Source organism: Ambystoma mexicanum, chromosome 7p (genome assembly GCF_040938575.1).
Source record: "Ambystoma mexicanum isolate Mex_15411 chromosome 7p, UKY_AmexF1_1, whole genome shotgun sequence".
Lineage (NCBI taxonomy): Eukaryota > Metazoa > Chordata > Amphibia > Caudata > Ambystomatidae > Ambystoma > Ambystoma mexicanum.
The window spans coordinates 18541363-18566165 of NC_090939.1; the positions used below are offsets into that span (position 1 = coordinate 18541363).

Below are 24803 nucleotides of genomic sequence, written 5' to 3' on the forward strand. Positions count from 1 at the left end.
AACAAAACTAGTGTAAGCCAAATTACAACATTTACAGTGTCGACATTAGACACTGAGAGGGATGTCGACACAGGCGTGTTACGGCTAATTGAGAGCTGAATTATTGTGCTGAGACTGGATGGCCTTCATCAGGACGAAAAGGGGGTTCGTGATGAGAAAGCCCAGGTGGAAGGGTACATCTACGGAAAGGCTTGGTAGGTCAGCTTGCAATGCTGCCTTCTACTAGCCGTTAGAGCGCACATTCCAAGCTCCCTCAGTGGCTGTCACCAGATAACCATGCAGTGGTTAACGTCAACTACCCCTGCCACGGAGTGGCTTTATTTCTTTGGCTTGGTGATGAAACCTGCATCATCATGTGCATGCATGCCATCATGCAAAAACGTGGCTGTGGGGTCCAATCTACATGTTAGTGGAAGTGCTATTGTAAAGCACCCATCTGCCACTTTTGGTGGCCTCGCTGCGCATGGCTAAGCCTGTGGTGTTGATGGCTGCATGTCAGAAGTACCCGGTTTCTATGGGTTTTACAGAGGCACTTGGGAGCATGATATTATATGATATATGATATGATAAATGATATGAGGCATTTCTATTGTGTCTGTACGCAAGTGTTCCTAGGCACGGCAAAACAAGGTAGGGAAGACCGATGGAGGACAAAATGATATTACTAGGCCTTGTGTCATTCAGATCATGCAAGTGCAGGGGGGGAGAGTGAAAGAAGTGCCAAGGTGAGGGAAGGAGGAAGTGTAATTAGGGCAGCAAAGTTCTAAGTGCGGCTTGGCCAACAAGGCTCTGGGTAGTTCAAGGAGGCAGTCGACTGTAGGGTTACAGATACAGCCCCAAATGCATGGTAGGTCCGGATGCAGTTCAGGGGCAACTGGTCGTGGAGGAGCCCGGTGCCCATTGACGTTCTGAGGGTAGCCAGGCAAGTGGTTGGTGCAGAAAACGGGTTGGTCAGCAGGTTAGGGAGCGAGAAAGCAGAAGTGAAAAGGAAGGTCTTGAGCTGCTTCCGGAACCTTAGGGTGTCTGGCTCAGGTTTGAGAGGCGCAGGGAGGCCATTTCAGAGGGAGGCACCTGCAGAGGAGAGTGATTCAGAGTGATTCCCACCCACTCTCTGCCTGTAGAAGCGTCTGATCCTTAGAGAGTTGGCGGTGGCTGAGCGAAGGGCTCAAGAAGGAAGGTGTTTAGGAAGAGAGAGTTTGATGTAGTGCTGGCCCCGGCCCTAGAATGCCTTTTGGACGATGCAGAGGGTCTTGACTTGGTCCTTGCCGCCAGCGGGAGCCAGTGGAGAGATTTCAGGGTTAGAGAGATACGATCCCTGGGCTTAAGCCCAAGACAAGTCTTGCAGTCCTGTTCTGGATTAGTTGCAGAGGGCTGAGAGTAGAGTCCAGCCTAGAGAGAACCAGGACTCTGGAGACAGTGAGCTTCTGGGGGAAAGTGAGAAAGGGAAGAATACCTCTGAGGAGGTGCAGCTGGTAGAGGGGCTTCTTAGCGAGGTCAGTGATGTGAGGAGAGAAGAAAAGAGTGGAGTCGAAGATAACACCAAGGTTTTTTGCCTCGCAGTAAGCGGGCCCAAGGAGGCCGGCCACAGTGAAAGAGGGAAAGCAGGAGAAGGGATCCCGATGAAAAGGATCTCAGTCTTACCGGTATTAAGGCAGAGATCGTTGGCGGCGCACCACTCCTGAATCGCGAATAGACAGTCAGGAATGAGCGGGAGAGGGGAGGAGGCTGAGGGCAGCCTCAAGGAGAGCTCAGTGTTATCCGCATAACACTGAAAGATTGAGGAGAAGGTAGAGATGACGTGGGCCTAAGGGGCCAAGTAGACGTTGAAAAGCCGGGGTGAGAGGTTAGAGCCCTGGGGAACACCACATGTGGAGAGAGAGGTGGTGGAGAGAAAGGACCCAAGTTGGACCTTGGAGGGTTGGTCCTGGAGAAAGAAGGTCAACCAAGCCAGGGCCTGATCTGTGATGCCCAGGTTCTCACTTAGTCGGTTGATCAGGATGGCATGACTGACGTGTCAAAAGCAGAGGAAAGAACAAGGAGGATGAGGACAGAAGAAAAGCTAGAGTCGAGATTAGTGAGCAGATCTTCACAGGTGTTCAGAAGAGCAGTTTCTGTGCCTCTGGCTGCTCTGATGCCAGACTGATGGTCATGGAGACAACCAGCAGATTCAGTGTGGAGAGTAAGCTGGGAGATGGCGAGCTTTTCCAGGAGTTTGCGCAGGAAAGGAGTGATAGAGATCGAGCAGTAGTTTGCTGGACAGGAAGGATCGGCGGAAGGTTTTTTCAGAACGGGGTGCACAAAGGAGTGCTTTAGCGGGTAGGGGAAAGTTCCATTGGCAAAAGAGTGATGGCAGAATGGCAGTGATGGCAGAAAATGGCGCGACGTTGACAATGTGGTCCTTGATGGTTCTGGAGGAGCAGGAGAGCACCTGCTTGGACGATACTTTCATAGATCAGAATTAGCTAGAAACATTGTCAGGTGTGATTGAAGAGAAAGTGGAGAAAGGAGGAGAAGATCGAGAGGCGGCCAGAGGGGGGCTGAGAGAAGTAGAGTGAGAGGAAGAGGCGAGAGAGGACAAGATGTCCTAAGTTTTAGTGGTAAGTGAGAAGCCAGAGCCGTGCAGAGGTCCTGGGAGGGAGCAGGAGAGGTGGAGACTGCAGTAGGATTGGCCAGCCACTTGCAGATTTTGAAGATTTCGGCCGTGTTGTTGGAGGCCACACAGATGCAGGCTTGGATGTAGGCTCTCTTCTTGGACAGGGCAGAGAGTCTGTATTGCCTTTGGAGCAGGCAGCAGGCAGTTTGCCAGAGGATGCACCCGAGACCCTCCACTCCCTCTCAGCCACCCTGCACTTACGTTTCATGATGGCGAGGATGGCGTCATAGCAAGAGTTGCACTTGGAGGTAGGCTTCAGGCGGATCCTCATGACAGGCCAGGGGCAAAGACATCTAGAGTGTTAGAGATAGAAAGATGCAGGTTAGAGCGGGCTGTGTCAGAGTGTGAGTCAGCTGCAGGTGTAGGAGGAGGAGAGAAAGTAGTGATAAAGGCCTACGCTGACACACGCTTCATGGGTCGGATGACCGAGAAGATAGGTGGCAGTGCTTGGGTTTCTTGGGTTGGCTTCACTTGGGGACAGAGAGCTTCAGGTGGGAGGAGAGCATAAAGTGGTCAGTCCAAGATAGAGGAGTGGTGAGAGGATTAGAGAGGCAGATGTCTGAGGCGATGAGCACATCCAAGGTGTTCCCGGCAGTGTGTGTCGTGCCAGTAGGTAGAATAGTATGACAGAGAGTGGCGCAGAAGTTGCCGAAGATCCCAGAGGAGGGATTAGAAGAATCCAGGTGGATGTTGAGCTCTCAGAGGAGGAGAAGGTGAGAGGTAGCGGAAAGGAGAGAAGAGGAGAGGCCCGTCCACTCTGAGAGGAAAAGAGCAAGCTGGCCTGTAGACGGTGGCCACAGTCAGAGAGAGTGCAAGAGATAGAAAGCCTGCAGAGAAGGCTTTCAAAGGAGAAGGAGGCCTGCGTAGGAATGACAGAAGCAGGAATCCACTCCAGGAGAATCATATGTACTCCACTTCCAGAACGTTTGGTTCTGGTTTTGGAGCGGATCTTGTAGCCATCGGGGAGGAGAGTGTTAAAACTCATAACAGAGCTGGCCATGAGCCAAGTCTCGGTGAGAGTGAGGACATCCAGGTCAGGTTCTTCAATGAGGTAGCAGATGTCAGAGGAGTGTTTGACAGCAGAGCGAGAGTTGAGAGTAGCGACGTGGAGCAGGTTGCCCCCTTTGAAAGATTTCCATAGAGAAGAACCCAAGATCTAGTAGATACAGCACTTTGGGTCGGGTTTGCTGCTGATGCGGGAGGGAGTGACAGGGTAAAGAGGAGATCTTAGTCGTGGCACGATTACTGTTGATGCGTTAACGACTGGGCCTGTGATGGCCGACTGTCGGGGACTTGTGTGTGCAGTCTAAGGTGGAGGGAGTTGCTTAGTTTATATTTATTTATTTTAATTTTTATAACGCGCCACATGCCCGCAGGCCTCAGAGCGCACATAAAAGAACAACAGGACGCACAAACATAAAAGCAGGCGGGATAGTAGATGAGCCGAAACTTAGGCCGGTTATTCTGGGCTAAGGTTGAAGAGGTAGGTCTTTATGGCCTTTTTGAAGAGAGAAGCTAGTTCTGTATATGGCGTATAGCCGCAGGGAGCGCGTTCCAGAGAGTAGGAGCCTGAGTGTCAAAGCTATTGCCCCAGAACCGGGCCAGTTTGAATCTCGGCTGAACAAGTACTGTGGCCGTGGTAGAACGAAGATTCCTATTATTTGGCTTGATCTTAATACGCTCTGATAGATATACAGGGCTTGTGAGAGTCACACATTTATGAGCCAGAGTGAGCGCTTTGTGTTATATTCTTTACGGGAAGCCAGTGTAGAGTTTTCCTGACTGTAGAGATGTGTGTGCGACGCGATAGTTTGAAAATGGTGTGCACAGCATTGTTCTGTGTGACTTGGAGTGTTTGTATGTTGGCAGCAGTAGTGCCGGTCAGCAGGCTATTACAATAGTCCAGCCTGGAATGTATCCGCGCTGTGGACAGCAGAGCGCAGTTGGCATTTGTTATGAAAGGTCGGATGTATTGTCTACGTTTATTAATCAGTGCACAGCTCGACCGGGTATTGGATACATGAGACTTCATTGAAAGCTCATCATTGAGAATAACGCCTAGTGTTTTCACTTTTGTTGAGACTGTTATGACATGATCTGCAATCCAGAAGTTGGAGTAGTCTGGTGTTAACTTGCTCTGAGTATTCTTGGTGGAGACAATCATGAGCTCCGTTTATTTGTTATTGGGAGCCAAGGAATTCCAGGCCATCCATTTCTGAATGGCCTGTAGATGTTGGTCAGTGTAGCTTTGTCATTCTTGTATTGGCCACTGAGCTGAATAACAACCTGAGTGTAATCTACGTAGTTTGTATATTGGACACCCAGGCTGTTCAGTAGATCAAGCAGTGGCCGAATTTACAAGTTAAAGAGTTGCAGCGATAGGCAAGAGCCCTGCGGAACACTGCAAGTTTGAGGAATGAGAGTAGAGTGATTGTTGCCAACACCAACCCTCACTGTACGTGGTCCTAAGAAGGAGGCGATCCTTTTAGATGCCAAAGTGGAACAGTTTGCGACCTCTCCAAGCCTTGCCACTAGAAGGGTGTGATCAACAACATCGAAGGCTCCGGTCCAATAGCATCAGCAGAGCAGATTGGTTTTTATCTACTATGCTTCCTAGGGTGGACTTAAGGTCAAGCATAGCAGTCTCTGTGCCATGGCGAGCCCTATAACCTGATTGACGAGTGCCCAGGATGTTATGCTCTTGGGGGAATGGGGAGTAGGCCTTACCAGGTAAAACAACCTGCAGCCCTGCACACTGTGAGAAACCAGAAGGTGTGTCACCCACTAGTCCCAGAGGATCTGCCATCCAAGTGGCCTGGACACAGCCATCGCTTTTGGATCCAGTGCGGGAGGATCACCTGGAGGAGGGGTCTTCGGGGAGTGGGATGCTAGATGGTGAGATGCAGTACCCCCTTCCCTGTAACACCTTTACCCCATCCTACCAGGTGGGATACTTGGGAACTCTATCCCCTGCCCCCCTTCACAATACGAACACTTTCACACGGACAGCCCGCTATGGGAGAAAACAGACTAACACCCGAACCATGCACCTGACATGTCCCAATGCATTGAGCAGGTCACGGTCACACAATTACTGACAATTACTCACACCTGACTTCCATTAAACTTCCCCACATGGACAAAAGGCAGAGCATGAGAACACACTCTGAGCGAGGCAAAGCGCATGAGGAAACAGCAGTTTCGAGACAGCAGCTGGACAAGAGAAGAAAGACAGCAAAAAAGGAAGGGATCGCAAGGAGGGACATTTCTTGACCTTTCCGACAAGGAACCGTTACTTTCAAGACCCCTCGAAAGTAGAAGGCGTAAGACCAGGAAACCAGGCTGAAGAATCCTGCATTGTGTGTCTTAGATACCCGGGGCCCTCCCACGTCATTAATCAAGGTGGGGAGAGACAGCAGCTGCTGTGGTAACGTCCTTGGCTTCAAGAACGAAGCAGCATCAGTGAAATCAACACAGCCGGTGAGTTGGGGACACCGATACAAGACCGGTCTCTGTTGAAGCCAAGATTGCAAGCAGCATTATTGTATGACAAGCGCTGGAACAAGCATTGTTAAAACGTGTGTGACAGAAGACACAAGTAAAGTTGAATGGCTAATGAGTGTTTGAACTGTGAAAGGAAAAGATACAATACTTCTGACAGAGAGGTCCGGCACCACGGGCGCGCTCAATCGAAGGTCAATGTAAGATATCAAGCTGAGAAGTGCCAAAAGTGAAATTTAAAAGAGTTGTCAAGAATTGTAAAATCGAAGTGGTTCTGCAACGGGTCAATCAAAATCCTGTGCACAGTCGAGTCGAAAGTCTTTGATTTTGATACAGTAAAGAAAGTTTGGAAAAACAAGATAAATTGGTTTGAGGCCCTAGCGGAGGGAGACCTATTGAAAGTGTTGTGTTGAAGTGGGTCTGAGCCTTGCAGAGGGGGAACCAGGGTGAAAAATGAATCACCAGAGAAGTTGTACATGAGAATCCTGAAGAGAAAGGAACTTTGAACGTTTGTTTGCCGCATCAGGCCCTCTGAAATAAGAATGAATTTGAATGACAGAGACTTTAACATAGAAGGACCTGATACTGAGATTTGAACGGCATCCTTGTGCTAGGGAAGCCAGAGACTGTGCTAAGCTTGAGTGTGCCGCCTTGTCCCGTGCGGAAAACGCGGGGAAGGGAAGCCAATGGCTTGAATATCCTGACATATCGTTTCTTGAACACTTTTCTTTTGCCTAACATTGTTTCCCACACCATTTTTATTTAGAGGTAAGGATTGGCAATAGGTTTTTTAGTATAGGCCCTTTTATTTTGCCAAGACACCACTAGGACTGCAGTATTATTATTTGATGGTCGTAGCTTGCTCCCATCTGTAGATTTAGGATTAGATTAGGTGTTTTTCAAACCCAATTGAAGTTCAATAAACACCATTGAACTGTGGTCACTTGTGTCTGTCTTACTGTTGATACCATGCTTTCCGTACAACACCCAACGCTGGCCTTGTGCACACAGATCCCATTGCACTATCTCACATCACCACTTTCTCTCGCCCTCTTTTATAGATACTGTGTAGACTTTGTGCAACAAAACACGCATCTACAAGTCGGCAGGTGAGGGAAAGTGGTCAGTCTGGTAACTCCACTCCTTACCATAAGCCGCATGCTAAGGGTTATGGGGGCAAGCACATTTGGTTCAGAGAAAGGGCTGCTTGAAATTTGAGTACCACATGCAGGGATTGCGTCAGAGCCTTTCAACCTTTTCAAGTGAAAGGGGCCTTGAACCTCAGGGGGGGGTGGGGGGGGCAGCAACTGCCCCCATGTTGCCAGTCAGCATTCTTGTAACACAGCAATATATTATTTTTTCTATTTTCATTCTGGGGTTTAAAATGTGCGCTTTGTAGCACTCGCATTACAAGCTGTGTTTCTTGGAGCCCTTCCGGCCGTCACTGCCCACTGAATATTGCAGAAGTTTTATCACCTTATTGTCTTCTAACATTGGTTGCTCCACATCAGCCAATTACTGACAAAGAAGGGTTTGGAGCTCTTCAGTGGGCATTTATTGTTTGCGATCCCTGCTGGCTGGCCGTCTCGTGATAATCAGCAGCTATTAACCTTATCTTTGTTGCCATTGTAATGTATGCTCCTCACGGGTGCCTCAGACTGTTTTCGATCATTATGGTGAAATGGGCCACACACATGTTCAGCCGGGCCTGACCACAGGCACCCATTTCACGTTCCTTAGTATGTTGGTTGGCAGGCTGGGACATGCTCAGGTGCTGGCATTGGTCAGGCAGGGGCCAGGGTCCCTGCTAGTTTCTCCCAGAGGTCTACCCTGCTGTCTCTTCTCCCACAAGGCGCGCAGCCACAGGCCAGAATGTATGAAGGAGCCAATGCATTCTCGTTGCCCTTGGAATGACCGTCCTGAGCTCCCGCTGAACAGTTATGGCAAGTGGCCAAGAGGTGCCAGACTTCGAAGAGCTTTTCATTTTTTGGTAAACAATGCCATCTAGTGGTGAAATCGTAGAACCTCTACATGGACTTTCTTGGTGATTTTTAGGTGAAGCTAAGGTGTCTTTTGGCATCCCATGCTAGCCTTGCAGTGCCAGTCTGCTTCACTCGTAGCCTTAGTTCTATTTTGGCCATAGTTTAGGCTGATTTAGGAACATTATATAGACATTTGATATGTTAGATCACGTGGGATTTGTAAAGCGCACCTGTACCATTAACAGGACTTTAAGTGTCTGAGGTGTTGCTGGGATCCTCGCTCCCCTCCGCTTCCCCAGCCATTCTGCCTTTCACAGTGGAACGCTTCAGTCCTCTCTCATGCCTGTCTCTGCACCATCCTAAAGCATGCTCTCTGAGTCACCCCTGGGGTTCCATACGAGAGTACCTGAGTCATATGAGCCGGCCATTATTATTAGCAGTAGTAGTCATTTGTATAGCGCCTTTATCCCAATAATATGACCTCAATGCGCTTGTGGTAGGTGCTCCCTCGGGGGACCGAAGTGCAAGGTGTGGGAAATTGGGAGAAGGCTAGAATGCCTGTGTGCATTTGGCCAGGATAGGAGTTAGGGGGGCTGGCCGAGCTCCAAGAAAGCTACTTATGAAGGTCCGGCCCATGGATGGGTGCTGAGAGATGGTTAAGAGAGTGTGCGCAAGTGCAAGAGACTCGCTGTGTGTCCAGCTGGGATAAGGAGTTAGCGGGGCTGGCTGGGCTCCAATAAGCTGCCCTTGAAGCTCAGGCACGTGGATGGGTGCTGAGTGGGGGGAATATGTGTAATAGCAATAGACACTTGTTAAGTGACCAGCAAGACTGAATTATGTCATAGGTCGATGCTGCATTCTGATGGAAAGATGTGTTATGAGCTGTGTTTAAGCCTGGGGTTTGGGGGTGTTATTTGTCCAGGGGTCTAACCTCTCTCCCTGGCTGTTCAACTAATACCTGGCACCTCTTGCTCACTGCATCGCTGCTCTCTGCTCCAACTTCCAGTGCTATGCGGATGACACTCAGCTCTTTTTCAGGCTCCCCTCGGCCGCCTCCACTCCTTCTCTCATTCCTGACTGTCTGTCTGCAATTCAGGAGTGGTGTGCCACCAATGATCTCTGTCTTAATGCCAGTAATCCTCCTCGTCAGAACAACAGCTCCCTCCTTTTCTCTCTCTCTCTCTCTGGCCGCCCACGCTGGGCCCTCTTCCTGCTCCTACCTGTGAGGCTAAGAACCTTGGGGTCATCTTCGACTCCACCCTCTCCTTCTCTCCTCACATCGACGTCTCTAAGAAATCAAACTATCAGCTGCACCTCCTCAGAGGTATTCTTCCTTTCCTTACTTTCCCCCAGAAGTTCACTGTCTCCAGAGCTCTGGTTCTCTCTAGGCTGGACTATTGCACCAGCCTCTTTCTAGATCTTCCTGCCTCTACCCTCGAACCTCTACAATTTATCCAGAACAGGACTGCAAGACTTGTCCTTGGCCTCAAGCCCAGGGATTGTTTCTCTCCAGCTCTGAAATCTCTTCATTGGCTCCCAGTGGTGGAAAGGATCAAGTTCAAGATGCTCTGCATCGTCCACGAGGCTTCCGGGGGCCTGGGACCGCACTACCTCCAACTCTCTATTCTTAAACATCTCCCTTCTCAAGCTCTCTGAGGGTCAGTTGCTTTTCCAAGCAGAGAGTTGGGGGCAGATCTGTCTCCTTGGCTGGGGCCTCCCTCTAGAACAGCCTCCTTGCCTCTCTCTAACTTGAGCAGAACCATCTCTGGTTCCGGAAGCAACTCAAGACCTTCCTCTTCACTTCTGCTTTCTCTCTGCCTCGCCTCTACCCATCTGCTCCATGCACTGGTCAACTGGCCACCCTCTGGACGTGGGCTCAGGTCCCTGCCTGTCCAGTTGCACCTCGCACTGCCTCTTGCCCCCCCCCCAGCACTTGTAGTCTGTATCTGTCACAGTTGCCTCTCACTGCACTTGGAGCCACCCGCTGGCTGCGCTTTTTGATTACCTGCACTTCTCTACCCCACCCCCTCTTTTTCGCTTCTCCCTTTTCCCTATGCTTGCGCAATCTGAGTGACACAAGGCCTAGTAAGATTGTTGTCTTGTCACTCCTAGAAACACTTGTGTATAGGTGCGTTATATCATATAATATCATATCAGCAAGACGGAATTTTAGTACTAGTTGTTGCTGCATTCTAATGCATGCGGGTGAGTAGCCGTGCCTGTGGCTGAAGTTCACTGAAGAGATGCGTGCATACGTACCTTGAGGCTTGGACGGAGCCTAGTCTTTGAAGTAGTTTGGTGCTAATGTCATCTGTAAAAGGCTATGTTATCTCTAGATGGAATAGAGCTTGCTGGCTTAATACATATTCTAAGCGTAATAGACAGGCCGTCAATCTGGACCTTATGATTCCAGATCTAAATATCTTTGAGTGCATTTATCAGCAATCCCCATAAATCTTTTGCAGTAGACCGGATAATGGCACAGATCCTCTAGGTGTGTGGTCAAGGCAGGATAGAGTAGAACGGGAGAACCCAGTACTTATTTCATGCCCTGATCAGGCTATCCTAATATAACGCCTACCCCCAAGCTGTCAGGCGCTACACACACGATAAATGTGCACACCAGGCTGACAGAATGGTGGCCAGGTGGGCTGTTGTGTGTTAGTGTGTTAGGGAGAATTATCAGAAATGTGCTAATTCCTTTCTACCTTAGAGACCCCCAGCACTTTTGCTGGACTTCAGGAACCTGGAGAGAGTGAGACCTTTTTCTCACTCTCATGTATTTTTCTGTGATTTGGACTCTGTGTTTCTTTTGACTTTGGAGTCTGATAAACTCCATAGGCATCAACTTTACATTGTGACACACATCACCTTCAGTGCAGTGGCACAGGGAAGAATTTTAGGCTGCCCCAAGGTTTAAATACCTTCTCTGGGATAAACTACTGTTTCCAAGAGCATTGAAGTGAAATTGACTTTACTTACATTTTGTAACTTTCTAGACCAGCACTCTTACAATAGGGTGCTGGAGGGGTTACTTAGTATCCCCTTTGTCTAGTTTCGCATGTAACATGTTTATGTTACCCTTTCTCCAATGAATGGCTGGTGGCAGTGGTTTACTTTTTACTACCATTGTGTGTTTGTACTGCGGGCTGCATTCATAGCTGCATTAATGCCCCCATGGGTGCCCATTTTGTCAAAATTGCCCCAGTCTTTTTCTTTCGCCATTTCTTATTGGAAAAATCCTTCTTGAGATTTACTCTGCGTGCCAAACCAGGTTTGGTCCCTTTGTTTGTTTTCTCTTTGGCGGGATTCACGAGCGAAGCCCACCTCTGGCTCCAGCATGCCTGTCAGGGGCAGGAAGTGAGGGAGGTGCCCGAAACTCCCTGTGCTTAGTCTCCTTGGTTACAGGAATTCACCCAAAGTTAATTGGCTGGAGGGCTGTCCTTGGAGGACAGCCACCCTGCTGTGTGATTGACAGCTAGGCTGGAATGAATGGGTGAAACCTGCATAAAAGGCGAGGCTTTTTGGCTTGGAAGGCAGTTGACCACTGGATGAAGGGCTCTAAAGAAGAACTTGGAAGAGACACCTGCTGCAACTCCTGGACCTTTGGTTTGCCCAGTGAAGCCCTCCTGCTGTGCTCAAGCTCTGAATGTGTTTTGACTAGAGAAGCCCTGCAAGGACGACTTCTCCACTTGGGTTGGTGGGACCAATCAACCCCAAAGTGAACTCGTCTGGACATCCTCTCGGAGCTGGCTGTACTTCCACTGCTGCTGCGGCTGGAACTGAAGTGCCAGGGAGAGGAACACCACATCGAATGCATCGCTTTTAAGGTCGGACCCGAGCGCCAGGAAAATCCTCCACACTCCCTTGAAGCAGGACTGACTAAGCCTGAGCCACATCAACAGGGTGCTGGACCCCAGATGTGAGGAAAGTCTAGAGTGGTATCTGAGAGTCCGCGGTGGTGCTATTTGCTGAGACGCGAGGAGTTGAAACCGCAAAGTGCCACTGAATTGAAGTTTGACCTTTGCTGCTGCTGACCATCCCATTGCAGTGTAGGAGTCCCCAGAAGTCCTCCCTCTTGTCCCCACGACTACGGCACAGGAACAACTGGATCTGCAGAGCTACACAGGAACAGAAGCCAGCTGGAACGATTTCTTCTAACCAAAGGTACTGTAAAACTAAGTGGACTTACCGCTTGTTGTGTAGCCTTGCTTGCTCTCAGTTGAGACTTGTCTTGGTTGCCTTTGTAGAGTTACTTGCAGCTTTACCCCTCACAGGCCTCCAAGCTTGTGGCCCTTTAAGTGAATCTTATTTCTACAAACATTTCTAACAACATCGTACAAGAAGATCTTCTGCTCCCCTGGACTTTGTTCAACTAACATTGACTGTCCTGGCTCCATGAGAGACTTTTCTACCTCTGACTTTGTGTTTTTACCTTTCCTCCAGGAAAGGGAGAATTTACTTAATTACTTTGCATTGTAGGGTTTTAAAATTACTTACCAGTTTATGAAGTATTTGTTAACCTTTATTTTATCCCCCTATCTAACCCTTGGCACCCAAACTCAGTATTGCTCTAAATGTACCAGTGATGAATCAATATCCACAGTGTCCTGAGGGTGTAGGAAGTGTCTGTGTGCCATCCCCAATGGGTAGCATCTGATTTAGAGAAACAAAGTGCGTTTTGAAGTGTATTATAATTGTTACATGATTTGCTCCCTTCTGAAGGAGGCTTATTCAAACTGACTGTTTAAATTAAAACATAATTATTTAATCAAGAAACCTTGAGTAGAAGTGTTTATTTGAATAACTGTCACTGTGAAACTCTGTGTTACAACCCTACTGCTCACATTGACCCCTCCTGAGATAAGCCTGGCTGCTCAGCCACACTACCAACCTGTGTAGTACATACTTTTTATTTTATTTTTTATTGCATATAATCAACTTGTGATTTTTACAAAGACGAATGTAGTGAGTTGTGAATTGTGGAATTGGGAATTTATCTTCCTATAGTTAGAAGTAAACGCACTAAAAGAGGAGATGGTGATGAGAAAGTGATGAAAAATGAAGAGAAGGAGAACATGATTATTCTATTTGTTACTTTCTTTCTTCCCTCTTTTATGTTGGACTTTCCTTCATTTTATCAAATGCAATTGTCAGAAGTTTTGATGTCACAATAGACCATTTCGTCTTTTCACCCGACATTAGTCTATTCCACCAGATGTCTTTGTCTAAGACTGAGGTCGTCATCCCAAGAGGCGAAAAATAGGCGCTTCTTTCTTGACATAGTGCATCGCAATGTAGTAACAGGTGCTTCAGGTTTTCCGGTTCCTTTACTGATTTACATAATCGGCATTCTATAGTCGATGACTGTAGTCTGATGTTAAGAATTTCACGTGTTGTAATTAAATTTAGACAAGCTCTCAAGAGTGTCCGCATTATTTTTTTTTTCGGAAATTTCGAACAGTATGGCAGTGGTACTTTTAGTCGATTAAAAGTTGGAGGCAAATGCGCGGACAGTTTGTTTGCTTGGGCCTTGTCAACTGTATTAATCCAATCCATGAGATCCATTTTTCGTTTTATTCTCTGGGGATTTCCGATCAATTCGTCTTCTGTGCAGGCTATTTCATCTAATTTTGCTTTTTGTTTTTGGGACCATTTTTTTAAGATGTTAAGATGGCCAGTTGCAAGCTCTTCTGCTATCAATCTGAATAACGGAAGGGTTTCCGGCATGATGATTTTTCTATAGATTTGCATTGCGTTCTGGTCAACTGCAGCTAGCAGAGATTGCAGCCCTAACTCGCGTCTGATATTTGCAATAGCGGCTGAGTTCGGTAGACCCAGAACAGAGCCCCACAGTAAGCCTTCGAGTTTGGGCCAGATTGCGGTTGGCGTTGATAGAGTTGCACCCATTCCATACGTTGGGGCCGGGACGACTTTACCTCTGTAGAATTGGATTACGGGCTCCAGAGAGAATTTCCTGTATTTTTTGTTGATCGCTCTCATCTGGGCTGCTAAATTCCAGGTTTTGCCCCATAGTGTCAATTGCATAGTTGTCTCCTGCATTGAGTTGTCTATTGTTATTCCTAGATATTTGCAGCATTCGACTGTTTCGATCTTAATGTTTTCTAGGAACCATCCTCTATGACGTTTCTTGAGAGATTTTTTTTTCGCTAAGATCAGAATTTTTGTTTTGGTTTTGTTGATTTCCAAGTTGTTGGATTTGATGTAGTTTTCCAAGTTGGTCAATTGGCGTTGCAATCCAACTTCTGTCTGATCTAGCAAAATTAAGTCATCCGCGTATAGCAGGCGAGATGTATACATTTTGCCTATTTTCGGTGGAAGTGATCGAACTGAGCTTTCAGTATCTTTAAAGTCTCAGAGAAAGCTAATAAAGAGTGCTGGAGCTAAAGGGCACCCTTGTTTCACCCCGCGGTCTGCTGGAATCCTGCTGCATAGGGTTCCCTGGTTATTTAGCCGAACTCGCAGCTTGCTGTTAGTATGTAATGCTTTGATGGGGTTCAACAGTTCATTAGGACAGTTCCATTTCTGTAGTTTGGCCCAAAGTAAAGTCCTGTCCACTTTATCGAAGGCTTGTGAGAGGTCGATGAAGGCCAGAAAGACTGGTGGAGCGCCTTGCTTTACTTTTGCCTTAATTAGGTTTAATAGCAAGATGTTTACAGAAGTGCCGCCATTTTTTAGGAAACCCATCTGAAAAGGGTCAAATGCTGGGGAGCCCTTTGCCCAAGATTGAAACTGTTTGAGCAGTAGTGTCGCGAATATTTTGCCAATTATGTCCAACAGTGCAATCGGCCTGTAGTTCTGTGGATCTTCCCTGTTACCGCGTTTGAACAGCAGAACAATTATTGAATGAGTCCATGTTGTTGGTATAGTTCTGAGTGATTCGCAGTGTTGGAATATGATCCTCGGAAATCTTGCCCATGCTTCCGGATATTGCTTAAGGTCTATATTGCTAAGGCCGTCGGGACCGGGGGCTCTCGAGGATTTAAGATGTTTGATGACGATGATAATGTCTTCCTCGTCCGAGAGCTTTATCCATTTGTCACTAGATTTTTCTGGTTTGCTTTCAAGAAAACTGCTCGGAGCCGCGAACATAGTTCTGAAGTAGTTGGTCCAATTTTCTTCTGAAACAAAGTTCGCCAGTTCACTTTCCCGGTCATTCGTTGCAGTTTTAATAAGGGCCCAGAAGTCACTTGATTTCTTAGAACTTAATGTCCTGAGCATCTTTTCCGCATCGTTTTGATACATCGATCTCCTGCGACTTATCAGCCAGGATTTATAGCTGTTAATTTCCACTAGGCAGTCTGCTTTTGCGATTCAGATTGTTCAATTGCTGCTCTTCTTTTGGCTCGCCTCAGAAGTTTTCTTCTGTCCACTAAGACTTGATCGAACATATGCCGGTGTTTACAGATTTGGCTTTTACTGTTCTTGCGGCTTGATCTAAACTGTAGTAAAAATGGGAGGTTGTCCGGTCTCTCGCACTCCTTCAAGCTTCCTTCTAAAAATTTACCATAATTATCAGTAATCAACTTGATGTTTTCATCAGTTAAGCGCAATCTAGTGCGCTGAGTGTTTGCTTATATTGCAGGAAGAGCAAGTTGGTTTTCATAATGAGTTGCTGACCATGTTATTGCAAGTAAGTTGTGATCACTCTCTTTTGTCCTAACGACTTTAAATGATTCAACCAGAGGCACTAGATTAGTTGATATGAAGATATGGTCGAGTGTGGCCTGGGAGTTTGCGCGTTCCCAAATAGGGATGATGTTTTCCCAAGATTTAAGCCAAGCAAAGTTATGGAAGTGTCTTGAATTCATGGCAGTCATCCAGGCTTTTCCACTCTCTTCAGATGACAGCTTGTATTTAGTCTGACTGGCCAAATCTTGAGTGCATATTGCGTTCAGGTCGCCACATAAGATCACATGCTCTGTTTTTGAGTCGATTCTGATGTTGTCGATCACCTCAGTCACTTCCTTACAGAAGTTGAGTGTTGATGAATGCTGGGGATTCCAATACATGTTAACTATTGCCAGATTGACTGTGTTGTTTTTTTTGGACCTTGGATCCTGATATGTCCATAACGTAAGGACTGCCAACATTCCGTAGCTCTCTGCTAGTTTGTTTTAAATCTTGATGCCTGAACCAATTCTTATTGCAAGCAACAGACCAGATGATGGACGCCCAAATAAGCCTTTCTTGGCAGCTGAAAGTTCGATCTCGTAGCCATCCAACGAGGGCTTCTCCGTAAGCCAGGTTTCCTGGAGACAGATGATGTCAAATCCCACCAGGGTCTGATTGTTACTGGCTGTTAAATGTAGATGGCCCCTGGTGTTCCATGAGGCCATTTAGAGGGTACGCATCTTATACCAAAGGTTGGGTTCCCTATTGCCAGGAGGTCAAGGTTGCTCTAGTCTTCCAAAGGATACTGCACATAATCTTGCCTAACATAGTATATATTGAGTGGTGTGTGGATTTAGTGTGCGGGCGGTTCTGCCACCGCGACAATGGCTGGTATCCACCTGTAGGTGACCTGTTGGTGTTTTTATATGGGGGAGACAGATGCATGCGAATGAGGCTGTGAGGATGCACATAGGAGTGGGTTTCAGGTGCCGTGGGGACTAGCCAAGTTTTGAGGGCCTTTCTGAAGAAGAGATAGTTGTCTATGCAGCAGATGTTGAGTGGAAGGGAGTTCTAGATGGAGGGGTCTTGGACGGAGGAGGATGATCCATGCAATCTGGTGCAGTTGTAATGGGGAATAACTAGGAGAAGAGCAGACCCAGATCTGTGGTTTCTGGTAGGTTGATAGCGTTTGAGCTTATCTTGGAGGAATTCTGGTTCGGTGTTATGGAGGGCACGGTGAGTGATGCACATGGCTTTAAAGGTAGTGTGTTGGCCGGAGGCGTGGCTTGCTATGAAGCCGTGAGGAGAGCCTGAGGGGAGCTTCCGGGGCAGATCCGCTGACTGATCCTTTGCACCTGCATCTTGGCAGAACCCGCACCACTAGTGGGTGGGTGAAGATCTGGTGGCCACCCATATGAAATTCAGAGCAAATCGGAGGCTGCGTTCATCTTTAACATGTCGCAATCGGCAAACAAAGAGAAGGCAAGATGGCGGACAGCTCCACACAGCGGCGTTTCTGGCCGAAGTGAGGGGGACAAGGGAGAGAGGCAGCGAGCACCCCCGCTGAGCACACAGCTAGACGCACTATCTAGGCTGTGGCTACGGGCTGATTGTTCTAAGCGGGCGCATGGGGACTTGGCATCCTGACGGGTAGACAAAGTACAAGTACAGTATCCTCCCGCCTCCCCCCCCTGCCCCAGATACAGGAAAGGCAGTGTCGCTGCTGTCCGCTCCCTTCGGGAGCGCAAGGTCATACTCCAAGAACGCTTAGGCGCATACACCACTACTACACCACTACGCCCCGTAGTGGTGCAACGTCACTGCTGAGGGATTTTACACCACTCTAGATCTGTGAAGGAACCAGCCCCGACAAACGACCGGGTATCTCTCTGGATGGGGAGCATGGCCTGTTGCTCTCATTCCATACCACAGAGGTGCAGAGGAAAATCTGAATGCCTCCGAAGGCAGCCAAACTAAAGGCCTCCCAGACTACTCTGGACACGTACGCTAAGAGTCTGCGGCAAGCACCAGAGGGTCACATGGCGTCACCATAGGAGAAGGAAGGGGATGCCATGGAGATGCATAAACAGGGGGTGAAAGCCATCACAGATCTAAAAGCTACATTGGGCACCCAAATAGAAGGTGTCAAGATAGATGTTGGATTGCTGCGCCAAAACGTCCGGAACCTGGCTGAGCAGACCTTGGATTTGGAAACCCTGATGAAAGAAAAATCTGAAGAACTTTGGACTTCGTCCACCAATATTCACATCCTACAACAGAAAGTCTGTTTACTTGAAAACAAGGTGGAGAATGCAGAAGGGAGACCCCGCAGAAACAATGTACGGATTATAACCTGTGTGGTATTGTAGGGAAATGAATTGGGGCCAGCAGCTGGTTTTATTTAGCTGTGCAGATGCTACTTGAGCCGCATAAGGAGACACCTACTAAAAAACAGACAGGCTCATATTCATGTCCACCATAATTTGACGGCAGGGCTCCGTTACGTGTAGGCAGGTCCTGGAGGGCAATGGACAACAGCGGGGTACAAACGTGTAAGATGCCTTTTGCCCTGTACTTTTACACTGCGCCGTGCAAATGAGTAAGCATGCCAGGCAGTGTTTGCTTTTAATTGTGAGCGCTGCTTGTCAAGTGCGCATGATAAGCAGTGTTAACAATCAGAATGAAACCCTGCCCAACAAGTGAGCATGTCGGGCGGGGTTTAATTGTAATTGATTGTACACCCTGCCATGCTTGCATGGCAGGCAGCGTTTACAAAAGCTCCTTATGGGGTCCTCCTCCTTTGCTGGCGCATAAAAGCCGTGTTAGGGAGGGAGACTCTTTTTTCCCACTCTTAGGAATATTGTTGATGTGTGTTTCAGGCTATTTTTGTGCTTATGGGCTATAGAGTTTTTCTCACTCCATATGTATCATCTTTTTACATATGTGTTACACAGCACCCTCAGTGCAGTAACACAGGGGTGTCACAGTGACTCCCAAACATAGACTCCATACCCTGGGACTGACTACTGTCTCCCAGGGCATGCAACGTTACCATTGACTTTGCTAGTCAATAGTTATGAACAAAACCAGTACACACCATCTTACTATGGAGGTACTGGGAAGGGTTAATAGTTTTTCCCTGGTGTTCATTTCCGAGAGGGTACTGTCCAGTCCCTCTCTCCAAAGTTTCTGGCTGGTGGCAGTGGTTACTACAGTTAATATTCAACCGCGATATTTTCCTATGGGATTTTCCCATTGTTTGAGGCTACCACTTTTTATGATAGCCTTTAACATACCGCCGAGTAATTTTAATACTAACTTTACTCCGGTGGAGTTTTATTGCCAGATCCTTGATAATATTTCTTTCTTGTGTCTTTCTCTGTAATCCAAACTGAGGTCAGGGCTCTTTGTTCGTCCTTTTGGCGGGCTTCTGGACAGAAGCCCTCCTTTAGGCGCCATTGAGTCTGGGGTAGACAGGATGAGTGGGAGGGGGAATAGGCACCCTGGACAGGGTTGCCTAAGCAACCCAAGTCGCACTCTGCCCTGATAGGCTGGGGGCTTATCCCGCCAGGATAACCACCCTGCTATGTGAGTGACAGCTTGGCTGTATGAATGGGGGTTTTTCTGCATAAAAGCAGGGACCTGCGGAATGGAAGACGGACGTCGCCAATGGACCTAAGAAATCCGAAGAGGAGAGAAGCCGAAGACATCTGCAACGACTGAACCACCGGTGAAGCCCTGCTGCAGATCCTCACCACTTTTCTCCAATGACCAGAGAAGATCTTCACCTGCAAGAGCCTTCTTCCCTTGAGCTGATGGGGCCAACCAGTTCGCCAATCGCCTTCCCAGACCTGCCTTGGTCGAATCGCCAGTGCCAAGCACCAGGAGACCGGATAGCCAGGCACCCGTCCTCTACGACCGCGATTTAAAGGAGCGTACCTTTTATTTGTCTTGGCATCACCGCAGCTGGTTTCATCCCTGGGCAGTGCAGTAACTCGAACCTTCCTCCACGAGAGCCTCTCTTCCTCTGCTGGATCCCCGAACTGCTAGGAACTACCGCCGCCGCAGGAGCCTCATCCACTTTTAAGGTACATTGTTCAGCCAGGCCTCCTTTTTTGTTGGGTACTGCTAAAGGTGTTTTAAATCCTTTACTTACCTTCTGGGCTGGCCGTCCCTATCGTCTAACATTATCTTTTTACCTCCTGCACCCTCGTTTTCATCCATTAAACAAAGACTTGATTGCAGCTACTAGAACCGTTTGCTCCTGGGCACATTGCCTTGTACCGCTGACTCTGGCACAGGCCTATTGACTCTGGCTAAATCTGTTACAACTGCCTTTTCTAGATTGCTTTTCATCAAGAAATGTGTTGGTGCACCTAAACTCGTATAACCACCTTTCCTTCCCTTTTATATATTGTTGAAGTGCCATTTTGCTCAGTTTTCACCGTATTGCTTATGCTAAAGTACTACCTTGCCGAACTTGTTCACAATCCAATTGGGAAGTGTTGCTGATGTGTGTAGGAGTCTAACCCTGTATAACTTGGCCTTTCCCGCCCTCTGAAGAAATTGTTAGAGTGCCATTTATGATTTATGCTTAGTTTAACACTGTGCCATTTTGCTCAGTTTTCACTCTTGCTCAAACTTGTCTACAATTTAAATAGGGAGCTGTGTGTAGTGTACTTTTCTTGACTGATTTAACTTTCTTTTATAATAGTGATCAGAGTGTGTAAAATAAATATATATCTTTTTTTTGATACAAAGCTTTGGTCAGTGTTTCCTTGTTCCATAGTGCTGTAGTCCTATTGTATAAACCCTGAATACTGCTCATCTCCCTCTTGAGATAAGTCTGACTGCTCAGCCACAGCTACCAACTAAATCTGTGTGGTACAGACTGATACCAAAGGGGATGTATTGCATATACCTGTAGTCTTAATCTTCTGTAGTGCTCCCTAAGGGAACTGCACAGGATTCTGCCTAACAAGCCGACAGCCCCCATAGAATCACCAGCATTTGTGCCGGTATGAAAATGCATGCTGGCGCAAAGGCTGATTATTTTTTTGTTGCCGGTGACGAAGGGAACGGCGGAAATGCAAGTTTTGTTCCGCCCCTCCTCTCCACCACACAAATGAATGAAAATGGGGTACACCGCAAATGAAAGACGTAAGAGACTTACTCAAGGCTATTGCGTTTTTTATTTGTGGTACACAGGCCCGAAAACGATCCCAACAGTGTGACACATTGGAAGGTGCACATTATTGGAAGTCCCAAAGACCTTAAAAACACATTTTCTGATGACATTGGATGCATATGAACTGCTAATATACAACCTAAATATTTGCACATCAAAAGGTTTGCACTCTTGCCGAAGAAAAACGACTTGCATTTTACGGAAAACTCAGATCCACAAATCATACAAATATGAAATAGCATAACACAGGTGCATAGTGACAACACAAACAACACCTTACACTTGCAGAGCAACAGTCATTAACCCAGCTATTCACGCTAGTACACAATAAACATGATGACAGCAGGCCATTAACATGTATTGTCACAGGATTGCAACCCAGTACTACTACATGCTCACTGGGACACACTAGTTTATCCCTCTCCTTTCTCTCTCACAAACACACACACACACAGATGTACTATAAGAGGTGCAAAATGGCACACACACAGAATACAAAGGGGCACCCATCTCTACAAATTAATTGAGAAGCATGCTGTCATGAATGCACAGAAAGACAATACTGTGAATGCATGTCCATGTGGGTAGGGTTGTGTCCACAGCCACTCCCTGGAGTCCCTGAAATGCTTGTCACATCAGCTAGACTATTCTCTGTCATGCTTGCACTGACCTCTATTTTCTCTATCCCCCCTTCGCCCCGCAACAGGCTACTCACTGGAAAGAAAATGCGCACTGAGGCAGAAGCTCTGGAGGTGAGTGCGCACTGCTAATTGGAGGATGGTTGTGAGCACAGATGCGCTAGTTGCGCTAGTTGTGTACAGACACTGGGGAAGTATGTGGGAAGGGTGCAGACTCCTAGGCAGGATGTGCTGAGTGTGCACACTTGGTGTTAAGAGTTCACTTCCAGTTATTGGAGGGGGAGGGCGGCGGGGGGTAATGGTTTAACAGAAACCGGTCGTGGGGGGGTTCTAAACCTCACCAGGATGGGAAGGCAGGAATTGAAGGTGTGGGGCAGTGGAAGTGGCTTCACCTTTCTGCTTGACTTCTACCCTAACTGCTTGCTTTCCTGGAGATTATGGTAAATACATTCCTGTGGTATCTGGCTGATTGCAAATAGAATTTCCCTGTAGGGTCGTGGTTCGCCGCTGTCATTTCTATATCAATTCTGCAAACATTATTTATCCAAATGTAACCCTAGTGGGAGGCTTAATTATCTCAGCTGAGTATGGATCAGCATTACTTGCCAAGCCTTGAATCTCAAATGTAGTGGATCAAGCGATCTGCCCACCAGTGAGGGCTTTTATGGATTGTGTTTGCTAAGAGTGGATCGAGTGACCTGCTCACCAAGTTGGGCTTGCATGGATCCTGTGGTTGTTACGAGTGGATCGAGTGATCTGCTCACCTTGGAGGGTGTGCTTGAATCTTCTGTTTTAGGGGTGGGTCGGGTGACCTGCTCACCAGGGAGGTCTCATATGGGTCTTGTTGGTTAGGGGTGGATCGAGTGACCTGCTCACCAGGGAGGTCTCATATGGATCTTGTGTTTGTTAGGGATGGATCGAGCGATCTGCTCACCAGGGAGGGCTTGCATGGATCTTGTGTTTGTTAGGGGTGGGTGCGAGTGATCTGATCACCATGAAGTGTACACGTGGACCTTTGTTTGTTAGGAGTGTGGAAAGTGTCTTTCTCATTATTAGGCCAGTTGTTTGACGGGACCCCCTGCTGGTTGTTTTCCCAACCCCCATAAGACTATTTCAGCTGCCAATTTCACTTATATTGCCTTTTCTCCAGTTGCCTCTGCAAGAGACACAGCATTTTTTAGACAGTCCGGGGTCCAAACAGTCCTACCACAAGTGCCTTCATTTCCTATATGGAATTTTTGGTGGCAATGGGTGAACTATTTGCTCTCTTGGTGAGAGTTTTACACTTATCCAGCCTCATAGTGTACAGCTGCACTAGAAAGCCTGAATAGCAGTCCGGCAATCGGGATAGGAGAGAGGAAGAAGAGTAGGTAGAGCAGGGAAGGTTAAAGGAGAGCAGAGTGTTATCCGCATAACCTTGGAAGTGAGGAGAAAAAGTGATCAGGTGGGAGGATATAGCCCTAGGGACGCCGCAAGTAGAGAGTGAGGTAGAGGAGAGAAAAGGGCCCATTTGAATCTATGAGGGCCGATTCGAAAGGAACTAGGTCAACCACGCCAGTGCCAGGTCTGTAATGTCCAGAGTATCACACAGTCGATTTAAGAGGGTGCCATGATTGACTGTGTCAAAGGCAAAAGATAGATAAGAGGATGAGAACAGAAGGGGAGTTGGAGTCAAGGTTAGAAAGCAAGTCTTCACAGGTGTTCATGAGAGCAGTTTCCATGCGTCTGGCTGCTCTGAATCAAAACTGGTGGTCGCGGAGACAGACAACAGACTCTGTGTGATGGATTAATTGGGAGATGACCAACCTCTCCAAAGGTTTGCCTAAGAACGGGGTAGTGGAGATAGGACAGTAGTTAGCTGGGCAGGAAGGATCTGCAGATGGCCTTTTTAGGAGGGGGTGCACAAGGAAGTTCTTGAGAGGTAATGGGAAGGAGCCATTGGCAAAATAGTGATTGCAGAACTCGGCCAAAGAGGGAGCGAGGGTGGCAATAGTGTCCCTGATGGTTCTAGAGGAGCAGGGAGACACCTGTTTGGAGAAGACTTTCATAGAGCAAACAGTCTTGGTGACCTCATCTGGTGCTATTGGTGAGAAAGAGGAGAGTAGATGTTATGGCCACAGGCCCTAGAACACAAAAACCACACCATCTAGTGATGGGGGCAATGGGTCACTTGACTCACTTATGTCTCTTTGGGACTCATTAATACAGGGGCCCTGGCTGGACTCAGTCCTGGCACCTTTGGTGCCAGGCTCATATAGAGATGTGAGCAGGAACACTTTATTTCAGTGCAGGAGTGCTTTTATTTTACAAGAACTTTCCAGGTGCTGAAAGCCTTTATTCCAGAGAACATCCCCATGTGCCGACTCATCGGGTGCGGCTCCCTAGGCCTGGTCTTCAGGTGCTGACTCATCGGGTGTAGCAGGCAGGCTGAACCTGGTGGTCGTGGCTTCAGAAGCTCAGCTATATAAGGCTGGTGCTTCTCGTTACTGTGCACTCGTGTGCCACATGACGCTCGCCTCCGCTTGGACCAGTTTACTTACCTTTGAAACCCGGCGTTCTCCTGCATACTCACCTCCAGGAAAACGGTGCTTCATCGCTTCATCTGCAGACTCATCTCCTGACATCCAGTGATCTTGATCCCGATGCCGAAGCACCGTGCTCCGCATCCACAAACTCAGACCCTGTGAAAAAGACGAAGAAAGATAAGGTTAGAACATCTGTCCTAGGGCCGCGCTGCATTTGAACCCACGCGTCCCCTAGTTGACAACTTACCAGCTACTGTACCGCTGCAGCTTCGTTCCTCGTTCCCTCCGGCTGCCGCCTCGAGCTCCGCAGCTTCTGCCGGGCCGGCAACATCCCCTGCAAGGGAAGAAAGCAAAAGAGCAAACATCAAAGTGGAACGGACAGCAATACAAGACAACAAACTTTACAATTCAACAAAAATAGACGCGGAAAGACAAAGGCAAACAGGAATACTTACCTGAAGTATAGTGGCTTAGTCGCTGCTGGACTGGACTACCATGTGCAAGGGACCAGTGAAGGAACTCGGTCCAGATCATACATGCGCCCCTGCCAGAAGCAGCAGGACGGAGTGCTCGCCAAAGCTAATCAACAGGTGAGCTTTCCAGAAGCTGCGCATCCCACGGGTACCACAGTTTGGGAGAAGGGGTCTGAAAGGGGATCAGGCTCACAAGCTGGCATACTCA

At 47.8% G+C, this 24803-nt stretch overlaps 1 protein-coding gene across 1 annotated transcript in view; it reads left to right on the forward strand.

Moving 5' to 3' along the window:
- The window catches only part of PDXK (pyridoxal kinase), a 664932-nt gene that overhangs the window by 577144 nt on the left and 62985 nt on the right, over positions 1 to 24803 (forward strand). The window contains exon 7 of the mRNA XM_069635674.1: positions 21666 to 21711. Coding sequence (XP_069491775.1) covers positions 21666 to 21711 — 46 coding nt within the window. The remainder of the gene's footprint in view (positions 1 to 21665; positions 21712 to 24803) is intronic.